This window comes from Cucurbitaria berberidis (genome assembly GCF_010015615.1).
Source record: "Cucurbitaria berberidis CBS 394.84 unplaced genomic scaffold K460scaffold_4, whole genome shotgun sequence".
NCBI lineage: Eukaryota > Fungi > Ascomycota > Dothideomycetes > Pleosporales > Cucurbitariaceae > Cucurbitaria > Cucurbitaria berberidis.
Genome location: NW_024468938.1, coordinates 1,435,052 through 1,452,195, shown reverse-complemented (window position 1 = coordinate 1,452,195; position 17,144 = coordinate 1,435,052). Strand labels below are relative to the sequence as shown.

Sequence of the window (17,144 nt, the reverse complement as noted above, 5' to 3'; positions counted from 1 at the left end):
GGAGATGGCGATGCTTGCACAGTCATAAGCGTTTCTGCCGTTGGGACAGGCGTTGCTAAGCCACGACAAGCTTTTAGTATACCGACGGGCTGTGCCATCATTGGTTTACTTATTGTGCTAGGGGCGTCGCAAATGACAGACGAAAATGGGGGGATACAGCGACGAAACCTCACCTCTTACTAACATCCTCTCTCTCTGCTCCAATCATGTACCGAGGAAAGCCTTCAGCTGCATGTTCTTCGTGCCGTGCGCGGCGCATTACGGTAGGTTCATTGACTCAACTTCTTCTTCGTATTGGTAACGTGTTTTGACGAGGATACGTAGTGCGACAAAAAGAAGCCCCAGTGCACACAATGCACACGTATGCGCATCGACTGTACAGGCTATCGCGATCCGTTAGACCAAAACTTCCGCGATGAGAGCGAAAGTGTCGTAAAAAGAGCACAGAAAAGCTACAAGAAAGCCAGTGGTGTTGGTCAAAGCAAGCGATGCGCGCAAAAAGACGGCAAGGCCTACCACTGTGCCGACTCGTGCGACATAGTCCCGCTCAAACTTTACCAGGACTGTGCTATTCCCAATGCTCCCATGTTGCTCAACCTTTCGCAATCAATTGAAGACGTAGCCGTCGCTCACTTCATGTCCTCTTACATCCCAGGAAGCCATTTTGACTATTTGCCGGCCATGTACGGGCAACTCAGCACCGAGATGGTGTTGACCGCAGCCGTTCACGCAGCTTCAATGGCATCGCTGGGGCGGGAGCTAGGGCAGCCTAGTATCATGGCCATGGCTCGTCGCTCGTATGGGAAAGCACTGCAGAAGATGGACTGCGCCCTGGCAGACCCCTCGATCGCCGCCAATGACACAACACTAATCTCAGTACTGCTATTGGGCCTCTTCGAAGCAATGGTTTGGGCATCTCCCAGAACACCGCATAGTTGGACAGCTCACACCCGAGGCGCACTCGCACTCATCAAACTTCGTGGGCCTCAACAAGTTGAAACGCCAGTTGGGCGGACACTTTTCGTCCAGGTCGCGAACATCATTTGCGTTAGTAGCATACAGCAGAAAACACGTATACCACCGGAACTGGTGGCTCTTATCAAGACAGCCATGCACGACGAATGTGGAGCTCCGAGGTATGGGCTCACGCGTTTGACTGGCGAGGTCTCAAACCTGATGGCCGATATAGACGAGGGCGGCATGACTGCAGAAGAGATCATTAGAGCCACACAAAGCGTAGATGAAAAATACGTTTCGTTCTCTAAGAGCATTCCACAGTCATTAAAATACCGGGCGATTACAATAAACAAGCCGCGACCGGAAGTGTACAACCAGACGGTCTATCAATATCCTAGCCATCGCGCAGCCCAGCTCTGGAACTCCTACCGCATGACACGAATCCTACTCAATGAAATCATCCACGGGTACGCTGCCTATGTGTCCCCTTGTTCGAGGGCCGAGATCCAAGACCATGCGACGGAGAACGTACAACAAATGGCCGTTGAGATATGTGCAAGCATCCCACAGTTCACCAACCCTTTAGAATTTTCCGTCCCCCTTGGACGTCACTTTCCAAGTTCCGCAGGTCTTGCCCCCGTTTCTAAACCCGAGTCTCTGTCGCTGAAAGCCTCAGCTGCATCATTACTATGGCCTCTATCTGTGACCCGGAGCGCGAGTATCGCTAGCGAGGACGTGAGAGCGTATTCCGTAGAGCGATTGAAGTTCGTGGGCCGCGAATTTCGCATGCCACAGGCGGAGAAGGTTGCACTGGAGATGGGCGAGTTCGATTCACTACAGGACGGGCTGCATATGTTTTATGTTTCGTGAGAAGCAGCTTGTGTTGCGTCACCTTATTGACAGCCTCATCGACCTCAACACTTGTTCATCACACCCCAGTGAGTGCGTCCTAGTTGGCGTCGAACAAGGTATCGCGGGCGTCCCCTGGCTCACCAGGACTATCTTCACCTACGAAGATTGTGGCCACCGAGACGTACCCGACATCAGTTATTTTAACAGACAACCATAGGGTAATGCCATATTGTAACTAACAAGGATGACAATAACGACATTTGTGCCCCACCGAAGGAAGATGATATGATAGGGTTAGAGTTTAGATGGTACTAAATTAGATAGGCGAAAGTCAGCAGTATCATTCTAGTTCTGCCACGATACTCTTCTCACCTCTCTTCTCTCCCCACCTATCCATCACTCCTAGCAAACCTTCACAACCTCCTAACGTCCACGCCCATCGCTTTACACCCCTCACTCAACTCCCAGCCCTCCCAGCGCCGCGGTGTCTCCCACAGAGCACATTGTACTAGAGAAGTATGCCGAGGTGGTCTGAGAGTAGGCATGCTTGTCGCGGCTGCAACGTTCATTAGTAGTAAAGCCATTTTCGACTGTTGAGAGGTTGGTATAGTGCGCAAGGGTATATCTGCCTTTTTCTCTTCGACCTAAGATAGCTGCTGTCGTGGTTGGGACGACGCGCCAAGCGGTCTCAGGCTTACGTTGCCCTAGCCAGTATTCTATGACACTATTCGGACGACAATATGTTGAACCATACGATAGGTCCTGAGATTGAGTCTATTTTGTTCCTCCGAGAGGTTGCGTCCGTAAGCCCAGTTGGTGTCTGGGAGGGCTATGTTCGAAGGTTTGCCCGGGGCCTGGTGGAACTCCGCTTAAACTACCTAAGCTACAAAGCGTTAGCGTCATACCTGGCCTTCCCTTTTAGGCCACAGCCTGTCCAGCTCATGCAGGTAAGGACCAGCAATCCAAGGTAGCAGCGATAATATTTCGTCCGAAACCAAGTTCAAGATGCCGCTCGTGCAAATATAAAAAGAGATGGATTCCCAAGTTTGTGTGGCATCACACTCAAAGTACTTTCACAGAACCAGCAATAGCTTCTACTAAGGCGTAGACACTTTGGAAATCCTCTTGTGTGGCATTATTCTCATCATCCAGCCTTTGCTTTCAGAAAAACACAATGACGTTGAATCCTGATTCTCTTCCCGACCTCACTGGCAAGGTATACATCGTGACCGGCGCGACGTCCGGCATGTAACTCTCCGTCTTGTTCCTATTCGGCTCGTTACCCACCACTGACTCTACACAGAGGCTACTCTACAGCATCCCGCCTCGCCCAAAAGAACGCACATGTCTACATCTGTGCCCGCACAACCGAAAAGGGCAATGCGACCATTTCAACCATCATCTCCACTCATCCTCATGCTCAACTCAGCGTCCTGGTCATGGACCACCTACGATTATCTTCCGTTGTCACAGCAACGCAGCACTTCCTGTCCAAGGAGACGAGATTGGACGGGCTAGTGAATAACGCAGGGATCATGGCGACGCCCTTTGCCATGACAGAAGACGGTTACGAAGCACAATGGCAGACGAATTACCTCGCGCACTGGGTCTTCACATCGCATCTTCTACCGCTGCTGCGTGCGACTGCGACGCGTGCGAAGGCAGAAGGTAGTCCGGCGGGTAGCGTGCGCATCGTGAATCTCTCGTCGTTTGGACATTTCTCTGCGCCGACAGGCGGGATTCATTTCGCAGATACGAGTCTAAGAGATGGGAAGAATATGCAGCGATACGGGCAGTCGAAACTTGCTAATGTCCTACATATGAAGTCGCTCCAAGAGCGCTTCGGACCTAATTCACCGTCCGTAGCTGCTGGTGACGAAGAGATCTGGGTGTCAGCTGTACATCCAGGTCTGGTGAAGAGCAATCTAGGAGATAGAGCTGAGTTGCCGGGCTTGATGTGGGCTCTAATCATGCCGTTTCAGTGGATTGGAGGAATGGTAGACCAGGACAAGGGGAGTTGGACGAGCTTGTTTTGCGTTGCAAGCCCGGAGATGAAGAGGGAGGATAGTGGGAAGTACTTTCAGCGGATTGCGGATCCGAACGGGTGGCAAAGTGGGATGGCGAAGGACGAGAAGCTTGCGGAAAAATTAGAGGATTGGACAAGGAAGGAAATGGCAAAGGGTGGTTGGATCAAGGATAATTGATGGAGTTGGTTCGCGTTTTATGTTGTTTTACTAGATTAATGTAGATTTACGATTTATGCAGACCTGGACGTTGTCTGAAACTTAAATAACCCCCTCATACTGCCTCGATGCCTTCTATCGTCCCATCGTCCATTCTTTCAGGGTCGCTGTTGTATGCACTACTAACTGACCAGATCATGCTTCAGCGCTTCTTCGCACCCTTGCCCGCCTTGGCTTCCTGCACCTTCTTCTTCTCTTTTCCGGTCTGCGGTGCTTCCATGGTCTTCGAGCCAGCCTTGGGCAAGAATTTGCCAACCCGCTCCTGGTAGACTTTGTACTCGGGGTACTTCCCAGCACTCAACAGTTCAGTTAACCAAGTGCTGCCCTGGAAGAGGATGAGGTATCCAAAAGCACCTGCACCAGTCCAATTAACGTACGTCAAGCTCTGCATACATCCCCACTGATACAAGCACACCCAGAACGCCTGCTCAGCGGCAAAGTTGGGATGACGCGACCAGCCCCAGAGGCCAGAAGTGTTGAAGCCACGGTCGAGCTGCTCGCGGGTGAACTTGTGCTCAGATGGGACCTTGGCAGACTTTTGGTAGACGCCCTTGGCATTGTGGTAATTCCATTGCTGTTGGTCGGCGAAGAATTCGATAACGACGAGGAAGAGCATGGCTCGGCCAAAGAGGGTATCATACGAGGACGTCTCGTTCCCGGAGATACGGGACGAGAGGAGGAGGATGTATGTTGGGGTGGTGATGAGCCAGAGGAGGATCTATTTCTGTGTCAGCTAACATGTCTCGCTTTTGTTCACATCTAGGATAGGTTACATTCTGGCCAAGCGATATAAAAGTCGCGTTAAAAATGAACATTCCTGGCCCCCCAACGTAGTTCTTTACAGTGACCCATCTGTAGTCCTCGCTTCCTACCTGGTATCCGCCCTTCCGCCAGTAGTTGAATGTCAAACGTGTACCCCAGATGACGGATACTGCCAGAACATGGTTCAGGCGTACCGTGGGCAGCCCATTGATATGCGCCCACACGCCATAGTGTACATTGTAGATGACAGGCAGGATACTCCAGAGGCGGTCGACTTGTGAATAGTTGCGATTGAGCTCGGACACGGTGAGCACAACGGGCGTAACAAACAGCGCAAAGGCTAGCGCCGTCATCAGCGGGTTCGTCGTGGCATAGATATTCTGCAGCGCCCGAGAGTCGGTTATGTGCGCAGCGATCTTGTAAGGGAGGTCGTAGAGCTGCGGCAGGAACGGCTGCACGGTTTTGCTGTAGTCGGCGCACTCTTCAATCGTCTTCACGAGTGGGAGGGCCATGTCGAGGTAGGTGCGGGGGTCGGGCATCGTGGAGTAGGTGATGATGGAAAGGAGGTACTCTAGTACTCTCCAGAAGGTGGAGGGACTGTTTGCTATAAAGTTTGCTAGAGAGCACTTGAGACGCAAACGATGACGATGACCTCACGAGTCGTTGTCCACAATCGGGTTGCCTAGCCGGGGTCCGTGCATCCTCATACGCGCTTTTCCTAGTCGACGCGTCTTCACATGACGGCCACAGCTTCGACTTGCTATATCTCTCTCTCTACTCGCTCCATGGACTCCACGACACGTCAAAGTCATGGTTCGAGTGTTGTGCGTCGCGGAGAAGCCGTCGATTGCAAAGGCAGTAGCGAACCATCTAGGTGGACAGGCCAGAGCTGTGAGTTTCCGAAGCTCTCCAAGTGGAGGCGTATATGAAGTAGATGGGATGAAAGACTCACATTGAATAGGAGAGTGTCCGTGGTGTTCAGTGGGTCAAGAATTACAAGTTCGACTTTCGTTTTCAGCAATGGGGGCAATGCGATGTAACTTTTACCTGCGTTGCCGGGCATATCGTGGCACACGACTTTCATGAACGGTTCAGAAAATGGCAATCATGCCTGCCAGCAGCGCTCTTTGAAGCTCCCATAGAGTCCCACATCGCGCAGGTCTGTCCATCTCTACTTATATACTTGCAAAGTGGACTTACAATCATCAGGACAAAAAGGCTGTGGCAAGCAACATCGAGTCGCAAGCCAGATATGCGTCCATTCTGTTCATTTGGACCGATTGCGATCGCGAAGGCGAGCATATCGGATCCGAGATTCGAGACATTGCACTGAAAGCGAATCCAAACATGGAGGTCTGGCGAGCGCGGTTCAGCAACATTGAGAGGGCGTCTGTATCACTGCCCCCTTGCACCTCGCTCCATACTGATGTTCTCCTAGACACGTTATTCAGGCCTCACAAAACCCCGTTCGACTAGATGAAGCACAAGCGCAAGCAGTCTCAGCCCGCATGGAACTTGACCTTCGCCTCGGTGCAGCCTTCACCCGCATGCAGACGCTAGCCCTCCAGAAAATGATTCCCCAGCAAGGCGAAGAGCGCGGGAAGATTATCAGCTACGGCTCTTGCCAATTTCCTACACTAGGTTTTGTGGTTGACCGGTACCTGCGTGTGCGGAACTTTGTGCCAGAGTCTTTCTGGTATATCAAAGTCGCGCACACAAGGGATGAGATTGATGTCAAGTTCAACTGGCGACGAGGGCATCTGTTTGATCGCATGGCAGTCACCATCATCTTCGAACGCTGCCTGCTTTCGAAGACGGCGAAAGTGATCAAGATGGCGAAGAAGCCTACCAAGAAATGGAAGCCATTGCCGTTGACAACCGTGGAGTTGCAGAAAAATGGAAGTAGGTTTCTCCGCATGACCTCGCAGGATGTTATGAAGGTTGCGGAAGACCTCTACACCAAAGGATGGATCAGCTACCCGCGTACCGAGACAGATCAGTTTGACCGTGGCATGGATCTCCGAACCATAGTTTCGAGGCAGACGCAGGATGGTCGTTGGGGCCCATTCGCACAGAATCTAATGAATGGCGGATTCAATCAACCTCGCAGTGGTCGAAACAACGACAAAGCACATCCACCCATTCATCCTGTCAACTATGTTGCACCTACCCAGCTTAACGAGAATGAGCGAAAGGTCTACGAGTTTGTGGTCCGCCGCTTCCTAGCCTGCTGCTCTGAGGATGCCACAGGTGAAGCTACAGATATTGAGATTGATTATGGAGGCGAAGTCTTTCATGCGCATGGTCTCAGCGTCATCGCCAGGAACTACCTGGACGTATACCCCTATGATAAGTGGGAGAGCAGCCAACAGCTCCCGAAATACACTGTGGGGGAGATGTTTGAGCCCACAGAGGCGAACATGCTGGACGGAAAGACTACAGCACCAGGATATCTCACCGAACCCGAACTCATTGCGCTCATGGACGCGAATGGTATTGGCACGGATGCCACCATGGCTGAGCATATTGCCAAGATCAAAGAACGCGAATATGTAATTGCGCGTTCCGGCACAGGGGGCACAGCAGCTGGGGGCACAGCACCTAGCAGAGGGCGAGGAAGAGGGCGAGCAGGTGGCGCAGGAGGAGGCCGTGGAGGTCGAGGTGGGGCAGCAGCAGCAGCTCAAAACGGCGGAGGAGGAACTGGCGGGGTGCAAGAGTTCATTCCGACAACGCTGGGCATAGCGCTTATTGAGGGATACGATAATGTGGGATTTGAGACGAGTCTCAGCAAGCCGTTTTTACGGAAGGAGGTAAGTATTCCTTCATGTTGGGAGGGCTGGGGTTACAGTGGCTTTTGCTAACACTCTGGGCAGATGGAGGTTCAGATGAAGGCGATATGCGACGGGCACACTACGCGCAACGACGTGGTGCATCGGAACCTCGAGCAGTACCGAGCCGTGTTCAATCGCACGGTGCAGCAGATCAATGTGCTTAAATCGGTAGGTCAATATTACTCGGGACTTCTTTGTGTAGTGGCATCGCTAATGTCAGGTCCCCCCCTCAGGCCGTGACGAAGTACGTTGTGAACGCGAATCATGGCTGAGGCTTTGTCCACGCGGGTGCTCTCGGTTCGAGGGCCCACGTCACTCTATGGGGACTCTATGGAGACGGACGTCATGGGCGGGGTGAGCGTCTGGGCAGGGCGGCTGACTGTGGTTTGCTGCAAGACAAGAGACATACACACGTGTGTTGACGGGTGTTTCTTCTTCGCAGTCCATCAGTCGCAGCGCCTCATCCCGTGTCTGGGCGACGGGCAACGTTAGGTAAGGGAGTGCATGGCATGGGCGAAATCGGAGGGTTGGGAGGAGACCCCGCTTCGCGATAACGCCAATAGTGCTGTTGGGGCAGCAAATGCACGATGGAGGGCGGGATGTAGAAGTCGGTATAGGTCTCGATTGCGAACGGAACGAAGGGAGTGTCTCAGTGCAGCATCAGCGTGTCATGCGATCAGGCGGGTGGGTGAATGACGCTGGCTTTGGGCATAGGCATAGGCATAGGCATTGAAATGTCAATATTAACAAAGCCGCGATTACAACTACAACATGGGATAGACAAAGTGCATAGGCCCCGATGACGCCCGGTTCCCACCGACGCGTCCTGCTGACTAGAGGACTTACTTCGCAGCGGGGCGATGTGCGATGACGCCCGAGCGAAGTGTGGCTGTCGTCGAGAGGGTCAGCTGGCTTCGGGCCAATGGGAAGGCGCGCTGGGGCACGAGCCGTGGCTTCCCGTCCTGGTCAGTTGCGCCTGCCGTTGTCCTCGGAACCGGGAGTGAGTCCCTTATCAATGAAGCAGCCCAGCCCGTCGACGGCCTGACCAGAGCACACACAACAGTCCACCACCACCACTGCGCACCGAATTCTGTCCATCACCCCGCTGCTATACTGCTGCTGCTTGTCCTGCTGCTTCGTTGTCGCAAAATTTGCTCGTCTAGACGCCCCTAGAGCCGATCAACCATCCTCCCGTCCTCCTCGCTGATCGCCTCGCCGATCGCCAAACATCGCGCAACGAAAGAAGGGTCAAGCTGCATCCAACACACGCCAACACCAACAAACCGCGGCCCATCCATCCCATCTCGATCCTATACATTGCTCAGACTGCCGTGTTGCTGTCTGACGAGGATTTGATCAACCTGTTTCGCCGTGTCGCTCGAATCTTCACCCGTCAGCTACGCTTAGTCTAGGCTGAAGGCCTTCCAAGTACGTTCGCAAACACCCAAGGAGAAGCGCATCGCACTGCAGAGCCATCCAGGCTCTCTCGTAGCGCTCCTGCTCTGGACACAGCAAGTTACTGACTTCCCCAGTCGACACACGCCTCTCCCCCTTTGTGCGGCTGCTCAGTCAGATCGCGCCTCCTTTGACTCACCACGTCAGAATTTGCCTCGTCCCAGTCGCAACCGCCATGGCTGCCATCGCCTACAAGCCCGTGTCCAACATCGCCATGGCCTTTGGGCGTATGCACGATGGCGGCCTTGCACCCTCGACGGGTACCCTCCCCACGCCTCCGAGTTCCATCTCTCCGACGCTCCCTGCTCACAAGCGACGACCCATGCCCATAGCAGGGCCCGTCTATACACCGGAGGAGTCGATGGATATTGACCTCCAGGATGCTGTCGAGCATGCTGCCGCGCAGGATCAGCCCTCGGCCCTGTCCAAGGAGGCGCTGGCTGGCCTGGACGCAACGCGCCAGATCACCGCCCTGATGCTGGCCAAGCACTACTTGCCCGACATTATCGTCGGCCACGGCGCCATGCCCATTCGCGAGATGATGGCGCATCTAACGCACTCGGTGCCGGGCTTCTCTGGACTGCCGCCTGCCAAAGCGCGCAGGCTGGTCGTCGCTGCGCTGGAACATCGCGCTGGCGGCGGCCTTCAGGGAGAGGTCAAGTTCGAGAAGGTCGGCTGGGGGCGCTGGAGCGTAGCAGGTGCTGACACCCAGGCCCAGGGGCTGCCTATCGGTGGGTTGCGCACCGGAAACGGGCAGACACCACCCGCCAGTGTCGACAGCACTGGAGGCGGCCTGCATATACCCAAGCTGCGCCATGAGCGCGACGTCTACTCAGGCAGCTGGGCCGCCGGGTCGTGGTCGCCACACCACCAGGGCGAAGATGAAGAAATGGCGGACCAGATGTCGCTGGACGGCTCTGAGGGCAGCACCGACTCGGACTCGGCGTCGGAAATGGATCTCGAAGATGATCTCAACGACGATACCGATGAAGAAGACTGGTCTGCAATGGGGCCGGACGCCCTTCGTGAGCCCCGCCGCGGTCCGCGCCGCGAACACCGCGACTACAATTATTTAAGCCGAACGCAGACGAGCAACCCGCGCTATCGGAGCGCCTCGGCCCAGGCCCACTCGCTGCCTCACGGACGCACCACGACGCCCGTTTACAAGAATCACCTTTCCATTCCTTCTGCATCCCGCGGCAATCACGTCGTGAACGCGGGCCCTTCTCCTACTGTTTTTAATGCATCGCCTGGCGTTACTGGATCCGGAGCCGAGCGCGAGGCCATCGAGGCTCTTATCGCCATGGGCTCCATGTAGGCCCATGATCCCTCCCGACGTTTGCCGACGCTCTATGATTACGCCGAACATACTTCGCGATACTGAACACTTATACCTTGTCGTTGTCTTTGACATTACTGCTTCGCATCGCTTTTGGAAAGATTTGGAATTAGCTCTGGAGCAGCATCAGGTTGGCTGGGTTGACCCTTGGCCTTGAGGTTGGGATGATTTTGAGTTACGTTGGCATACCCACTCCTGATTTGCACAGTCTGGTGTGCACTCAGGAAGATCCGTCAAGTGCTGATGTGGATCATTTGGACTTTTTTTTTGTTTGGACACTGTTTCCTTCGACATTCTATTTTACGCTACTCGATATACCTCTTTTGGATTTCTGTTTTATCTTCACTTCAACATCACAACATATTACTACATGGGAGGACCGCACAGCTACGTCCTTAGTCGGCCTTCCCATTTACACTTGTGTATAATTTTCTACAACACACTCTACTCTGCTCGAGCCCGGCTGGAATATGCTGGCGAGCTACCCGGTGCACTGCTGGAATGCTGTGCTGGGTATAAACGTAACCAATACAATACACGCTTAGGCTTGACTCTTGTCTTGAGTCAAGCCTAGGCGTGCTTCCAGACCGCACCTTCTCCCTGACACTGTTGTTTATAATGGCCTCTTACTAATCTCCTGGCTACTTGGCGTTCAGTCAATGGTCTTCGGACTTTGAAATGCCTTGCTGATATCTAGCCGCTCTCCTCCATAACCTACCACAACGGATCGTTCCTCCCCCAATAGAGCAAACTTCCTCCCACCGCCAAGCAATTAAACACGCCCACATAATGCCCGGCAATCTTCTCCTTCACGCCGTACGCCCGCACAATCACCGTGTCCGCAATCGTCGTTACTAGCCCCGCCAACACGGATATGCCCAAACTGCGCCGATCTCGTAAGAACAGCCCGAAGGTGAGGAGTAAGACACCGTTCTGCAAGTTCCGCGCTGCTATCGCGGCTACGAGCGCCTTTTTAGTTTGTTCTTCTTCCGTTGATGTTGATGGTGTTGAGGGTGATTGGCTTGCGGTGTTGGAAATAGGTAGCCCGTAGCCGTCTGCGAAGCTACCTGGGTTGCGCAGGCCGGCTATGCCGAACGGAACCAATTCGAGAGTTCCAATAATGAGGGCTAGACATTCTGCTGGCGGGGGGAGGTGGTGGAATAGGGTGCGGTTTTGGGCGGACATGCTTGATGGACGGTAGATGAAGGCAGGAGTTCGATTCAGTGCTGTGTATGCGTTGGACAAGATGTTTTGGGTAGAGTTGGGAGGATCGGAGTGTGCGGTTAGAAAGACTGGACATGGGAGATGGTATGTACTGAAGTCAAGCGAGCTAGTAGGCGTCGTTGTACGACTAATCGGGAAGAGAGAAGAGGTCTGATTGGCTGGGGTGGTTCGGACTTCGGGAGCGGGGAGTAGGGATAAGGGCTCGAGATATTCGTCGCGTTATTAGAAGAGAGGGCTTTGGGAATAGATTGATTTGCGAGGTACCTTTTTCTAGGAGCGACACCCAGAACGCAAGCCGTCGATGTGGCCCGCTTCTATAAACCTCGACTCCCTTCCTTGGATCGAACCGGAGATGCCTCTGCGCTCGCTCGAGAATAGCAGTCCACAATTAGGTTAGATTATATTAAGAGGATGAGGCAGAGAGTACGAGGCAGAGGATACAATGTAGAAACATGTTTGGGCTGTGCTTCAAATGTGCTGCTTCCCTGACCCGCAGAGCATCAGGCGCGCCCAGCTGCAAATGCGCCAGCATATCTTTCTAGATATATACTGTAACTACCCAAGTAACGTAAGAAATCCCAGTCCTGTTACATTGACTGATAGACGTGTAGCCCAGCACTACTAATAAACATTGGCGCATAATAGGTAATATAAATACCGCTTCACTTAGATCTGCTTCTTGCGCGCATGCACGAGGTAAACCCCGAGAACAGTGGGCGAGGACAGACATGACAGAGCATCTCTGACGTCTCAAGGTCTCGAAGGTAGGGAAGAATTCAGAAGCGCCTCGAAGGTGGAAATAGACCCTTGTGGGCAGTGTCCCCAATGCTTAAAAGTCGAGAGCCAATGGCGGGACAGGTAATGCAAAACACCTGAGGATATTGAGCGGGACGATGCGGAGTCAATCCCCAGGTGAATGCGTCTGTGCGAGTCCTTCCTACTCTTACTTCCTCTCGAGTTGTGTGCTTGCCTTCACCACGCTCACACAAGGCCAGAACCTGGACATTCATTTCACTCAACGCAACTCGCCCCCGCACTATGAGGCCGCCGAACAATATTTAAATCTACTCTCACCCTCCACTTTATTTGTCTCCACACTCACTTACAACTTTACTCTCTACCTACAGTAGACCTCAACTGCACTAGCCTGAACAGCACCACGGAACCGTCTCTCGCCTGTCCCAGTCCCTCTTTCCCTTTTACACCCACCGACTTCTTCTCCCACACACATCAACCAGTTTCCTCACTCGACTGACCACAATGAGCGGCTCATCAACCTTCTGGGCGCAGAAGCGCAACCTTTTCAAGTCTGCGAACTTGCCTCTGCCCGTGCCCACAACAACTGAGTCACCAAAGCCGGCAGAGAACTCACCACCTACCAAGAAGAGCCTTGTATCGAAGGGCATGACGAACGGTGCTGCAAAGACCTCTGCACTTCCCCCAAACGGAAAGAAGACCGACTGGGCGGATAGCGAAGACGACGACGAGTTCACGGCCTCGTTTACGAAGACTCCGCGCGTCATCACCTTGGAGAACGAAGTCGCTCGCAAAGACGCGCGCATTGGTGAGCTGGAGGCCGTTGTTGGCATCAAGGCTGTACGCATCAGCCAACTTGAGGGTCTCGTTGAGGAGAAGGACCACGACATCGCCAACCTGGAGACTCGTGTCGCGGAGAACTATGCACGCATTGAGGAGTTTAAGAAGGAAGGTCATGAGCAATACCTTCACGTACAAGAGCTGGTGGCAGAGTTGGACGAGAAGGACCGCCGCATGGAGAAGCTAGAGGCGGAACTCGAGCAGAAGTGCTCTATCATCCGTGATTTGGAGGTCGAGTCCGACTCGCAGACGCAGGTCTCGACCGAGGACATGGAGATGCAGGAGGTAAAGGAGCCTGAGAAACCTGACGTGGTCGCCGCCGAACCTGCAGAACCCCAGGCTGCCATCGCCAAGCTAGCAAAGGTCGAGGACGAAGTCTCCAACGTCAGTCCCACCACGACCGCTGATGTAGATGGCGCTGGAGAGGATGGGATCGCTCATGACGAGACATCTGCGACGACCGCCACGGAGCCCTCGACTACTGAGCCACCAAAGGAGACGGCATCTCCAAAGGAGGCATCGGGTCTAGCCTTCGGGGAATCTGACTTCCCCATCTTTGTCACGCAAGAGAACATCAAGGTCGCGCCTCCATCCAAGGCTCCAAAGAAGCTAACCTTCCCCATCGATTTCTCCAAGTATGGGAAGAAGCTTGCCACCGCTGCTGCTAAGCAACCAGAAGCAAAGAAGGATAAAGGTGCTCATGCTACCTCTGGTCTAGCTTCCAAGCAGCAGCGTACTAAGACTGATGCAGTGCCGAATTTCAACCCTTCGTTGGACATTCGCCAGATGTCGCACGCTGAGCGTATCATATACGCTAACGGTCCAGAGGTTGCGGTCCAGATGGGTGACGTGAAGCTGGCGACTCTTCCAAAATACGTGCTTATGCAGTGCTCTGGCAAAGCCTATAAGCACTTCACCAACCGACCAGATGCTATTAGCATCACCTTCCCTGTCAACTCGATGGATGTAGATGCGGCTAGAGCGCATTTGAGTTGGATGGATGAGATGACCTACCAAGGCCGCGTTTACTCTATCGCGCTCAACGCGGACCCGAAGTTCGACCAGAAGAATCTGAACATCTGTCGTGCTGCTCGTGTGCTAGGTATGAACAATACCTACATCGGACATTTCACCAAGCAATTCTGCGACCGCATCCGCGAGAACGAGGCTTCTGCGGACTTCATGGGCCTCGTGTGCGACCTCGCATACGCGGAGAACGACCCAATCTTCGAGTGCCTCGCCAACAACTTGGCCAGCCAGGTCAAGCGTCAGACGGTGCAGAAGCCCGAGGAGCTTGCGGCCTTGTTGGCCAAACACGAAACGCTGAAGACGAAGATGGAGGAGATCGAAAAGCGAATAGCAAAGAAGCGCTAGGTCCGTCAGCACTTGGAAGGGACACCTAGTGTGGAGAACTAACATTTTCCAGGAGCACAGTTCGTGAGGGCAGTAACATCGCAATCGCAAATCTCGGGGCGCTTGAAAAGACCGCAGCGATATTAAGGTTGGAAAAGGTTGCTGGACTGTACATCATTCGCTAAGAAAGATTGATACAATGATGCTGTTCAAGGTTGGGCGGGTTGGGAGGCGACATATTTGTGATATGAGAGAATTCCCGGCTCTCTGTGCTTACGCCGCATGCAATGTCCGAAGATCTCCAGTTTAGTATATCTCTGGCTCGGACTCGGTTCTGGCATCCACAGAAAGCATAATATACGAGACTTTGTTTGATTGATCGTTCTATACCTGGCTTTGGGTGGTGCCCGACTTTCAGCCACGGCGTCGCAAGGCTTATAGGGTACTAGCAGTTTTGCCAGAATATATACTTTGTTTATATTTATTAGACCAGCACTACATGAATATGGATGAGGTGATGTAGCTCCAGCTCCGAGATGTGTAGCTGCTCTAATATAGACGGATAGGAGCCGGTGATTGTTGTATCCAAGACAGCAAACACGGACGGTTGATAAAAACGTTTTATGCCTTCGTATCTGATCGAAACTTGGGGTTGTTGTACATATTGAAGGGAAGATGGCCTTCAAAAGAGTATATATAAATCGTAGCATCCTATATAGCTCTGCAACTTTTGGTTTAGCACATATAATCTGAGCAACGAACAGCTACATCCGGGCACTCAGTCATATGAGCTAAGTAGAGCTATTAAACTCACCCAGCCGCTCTAAAAATGTGAGAGCAAGTGTTGAACACGATGTACTACAATTGTGCACGTGTAATTTCTCTTCCAAGATGAGCGAAATACAGACGCAAGAGCCCTTTCAAGCGCAGACCAGCATCATTGATGTGCTCGTTTCGTCTTAGTTTCGATCCCATTTGGTACTCCCTCTCGAAGTTGTCCAGATTCCTACTAGTGTGGTGTTAGACGCGGGTGAGAACAGCCCTAAGGCTAGTGCATTGTGGGCTGATGTGGTACCTAGGGTTCTCTCCGTTGCCTCCATATTCTTCAACCCACAACAGCGCCATTTTGTTGACCAGTCAGGCCTTCCTCAGTATACAGTTCCATTTCTGGGCTTCCGAATTTACAGGATGCTTGTTCAACTCGGGCATAGCTAGCCAACGGCTTCGAAGTAGTGTTAGTTCCTGCATGAAATCAATATTCGAGTTTGAGACTCAACAGCACCGAATGTAACTAATATCCGCAGGGCCGTAAAAGACCAAAGATGATGTATACTCTCATGTAGGATATAAGACTGCACCCGCCTCATCTTTTTGTAATCTTTTAGGCACCACTTCTTCTTCTTAGCAGCATTTCAGACATACTGCAACCCTCTCGATACATCCAACTATTGTATCATAGAAGCCACCATGCGGTTCCCAGTCATCACCGCCACCCTCACCCTCACCGTCTCTTCCCTCGCTACTGCTCAACTCACATTCAACATCACACAGGCATTCACACCAGGAAACTGGGAGAAGTACCGATGCCTGTACGCTACTCACACTCTCCGTTTACACATAACTAGGCATACTACTAACGCGTACCGGTCAGAGATAACGCCAAACTCAGCCTTTGGTTACCCTCATGTCTCTCCGAATGCCAGAAAAAGGCGAACGCGGAGGATGGTTGCGCATTCGATGACTTCGCATGCCATTGCGTTAATTACAACGCATATTCTGACGTATGCTCCCGTTCACATCTGTCCCTGCTGTTGTCGTATCAATGGTCTGCCATAGATTCCTCACACTGGCTCGCATTCAATATCTCAAATGGATTACCCTGCCATGACAATACATTCACTGACTGCTTTGAATCACAGCTTATTGAGCCCTGCGCCTTTCCCGCCTCCCAGGGAGGCCAGGGCAATTGCACGCTCGCCGAGTTAGGCCAAGCACGACCTATCATAGCAGACATGTGCAACTTTTTCAACGCAACGGTATATGGGGATTATCATGGCTGCGCGCAGTGGGTAACCAAGGAGAAGACGTACCAGGTTATTGCGGGTGAGGAGGTTATTGTCACCCACTAAGAGGGGCCGAGATAGCTTGTAGGAAATGGCAAGGAGGGGTCAGAAGGAAAAGGTGTAGAGCCCACATGGGATCCCTGTTTTAGTCTTAGTATTGAGTAGAACGATTTTATTTTACGTGTAGCGGAGTGCAGGAGTTCTATCTACTGGGAAGTGTGATACAGGCCGTGTCATTCAAGCTGATCGTGCAGTGAAACTGCCTCACATCCTTGACAGTCTACTTTCAATAAACACGCATCGCTTCCTAATACTTCACAAATCGTTGCTTTTTCTGAATATAACTATAAACATCCAAGGGACCCTGATTTTTCCTCTAACATCATGCACTGCGCGAAACACTATCCATGCACTCATACTCACAAACTTCAAAGCTACTTTACCCGGTTCAGGACTAACAGTTACATGA

The 17,144-nt window shown here is 52.6% G+C and overlaps 8 protein-coding genes across 8 annotated transcripts; 6 read left to right on the top strand and 2 right to left on the bottom strand.

The window, feature by feature from the left end:
* Nucleotides 1-147: 147 nt before the first annotated feature.
* K460DRAFT_340939 (uncharacterized protein) lies at nucleotides 148-2,133 on the top strand. The gene is made up of 2 exons (XM_040931131.1): nucleotides 148-263; nucleotides 325-2,133. Exons 1-2 carry the CDS (start codon nucleotides 207-209, stop codon nucleotides 1,825-1,827), a joined length of 1,560 nt encoding a protein of 519 aa, XP_040785703.1. The 5' UTR covers nucleotides 148-206; the 3' UTR covers nucleotides 1,828-2,133.
* Nucleotides 2,134-2,983: 850 nt separating this feature from the next.
* K460DRAFT_315124 (NAD(P)-binding protein) lies at nucleotides 2,984-4,001 on the top strand (the record flags this gene model as incomplete). The annotated part of the gene is made up of 2 exons (XM_040930303.1): nucleotides 2,984-3,057; nucleotides 3,113-4,001. Coding segments are annotated over 2 exons (963 nt in total), but the record flags the coding sequence as incomplete, so codon positions are not given.
* Nucleotides 3,879-5,673, bottom strand: K460DRAFT_418256 (DUF1295-domain-containing protein). Its single transcript, XM_040937930.1, has 2 exons — nucleotides 4,826-5,673; nucleotides 3,879-4,770 (listed from the first exon to the last, which is right to left on the bottom strand). The coding sequence occupies exons 1-2, from the start codon at nucleotides 5,351-5,353 to the stop codon at nucleotides 4,195-4,197; spliced, it is 1,104 nt and encodes a 367-aa protein (XP_040785701.1). The 5' UTR covers nucleotides 5,354-5,673; the 3' UTR covers nucleotides 3,879-4,194.
* K460DRAFT_368054 (DNA topoisomerase 3-beta) lies at nucleotides 5,573-8,402 on the top strand. The gene is made up of 6 exons (XM_040933700.1): nucleotides 5,573-5,705; nucleotides 5,776-5,973; nucleotides 6,024-6,202; nucleotides 6,253-7,624; nucleotides 7,688-7,813; nucleotides 7,879-8,402. Exons 1-6 carry the CDS (start codon nucleotides 5,625-5,627, stop codon nucleotides 7,915-7,917), a joined length of 1,995 nt encoding a protein of 664 aa, XP_040785700.1. The 5' UTR covers nucleotides 5,573-5,624; the 3' UTR covers nucleotides 7,918-8,402.
* A 677-nt stretch (nucleotides 8,403-9,079) lies between these two features.
* Nucleotides 9,080-10,511, top strand: K460DRAFT_139966 (uncharacterized protein). Its single transcript, XM_040926743.1, has one exon. It carries the CDS (start codon nucleotides 9,276-9,278, stop codon nucleotides 10,416-10,418), a length of 1,143 nt encoding a protein of 380 aa, XP_040785699.1. The 5' UTR covers nucleotides 9,080-9,275; the 3' UTR covers nucleotides 10,419-10,511.
* Nucleotides 10,512-11,153: 642 nt separating this feature from the next.
* Nucleotides 11,154-11,624, bottom strand: K460DRAFT_290538 (uncharacterized protein; the record flags this gene model as incomplete). Its single annotated transcript, XM_040929209.1, has 1 exon — nucleotides 11,154-11,624. The coding sequence occupies one exon, from the start codon at nucleotides 11,622-11,624 to the stop codon at nucleotides 11,154-11,156; it is 471 nt and encodes a 156-aa protein (XP_040785698.1).
* A 1,299-nt stretch (nucleotides 11,625-12,923) lies between these two features.
* Nucleotides 12,924-14,633, top strand: K460DRAFT_340925 (uncharacterized protein; the record flags this gene model as incomplete). The annotated part of the gene is made up of 2 exons (XM_040931130.1): nucleotides 12,924-13,403; nucleotides 13,443-14,633. 2 exons carry the CDS (start codon nucleotides 12,924-12,926, stop codon nucleotides 14,631-14,633), a joined length of 1,671 nt encoding a protein of 556 aa, XP_040785697.1.
* Nucleotides 14,634-16,079: 1,446 nt separating this feature from the next.
* K460DRAFT_356900 (uncharacterized protein) lies at nucleotides 16,080-16,741 on the top strand (the record flags this gene model as incomplete). Its single annotated transcript, XM_040931997.1, has 3 exons — nucleotides 16,080-16,201; nucleotides 16,264-16,393; nucleotides 16,532-16,741. 3 exons carry the CDS (start codon nucleotides 16,080-16,082, stop codon nucleotides 16,739-16,741), a joined length of 462 nt encoding a protein of 153 aa, XP_040785696.1.
* Between the last annotated feature and the right edge of the window lie 403 nt (nucleotides 16,742-17,144).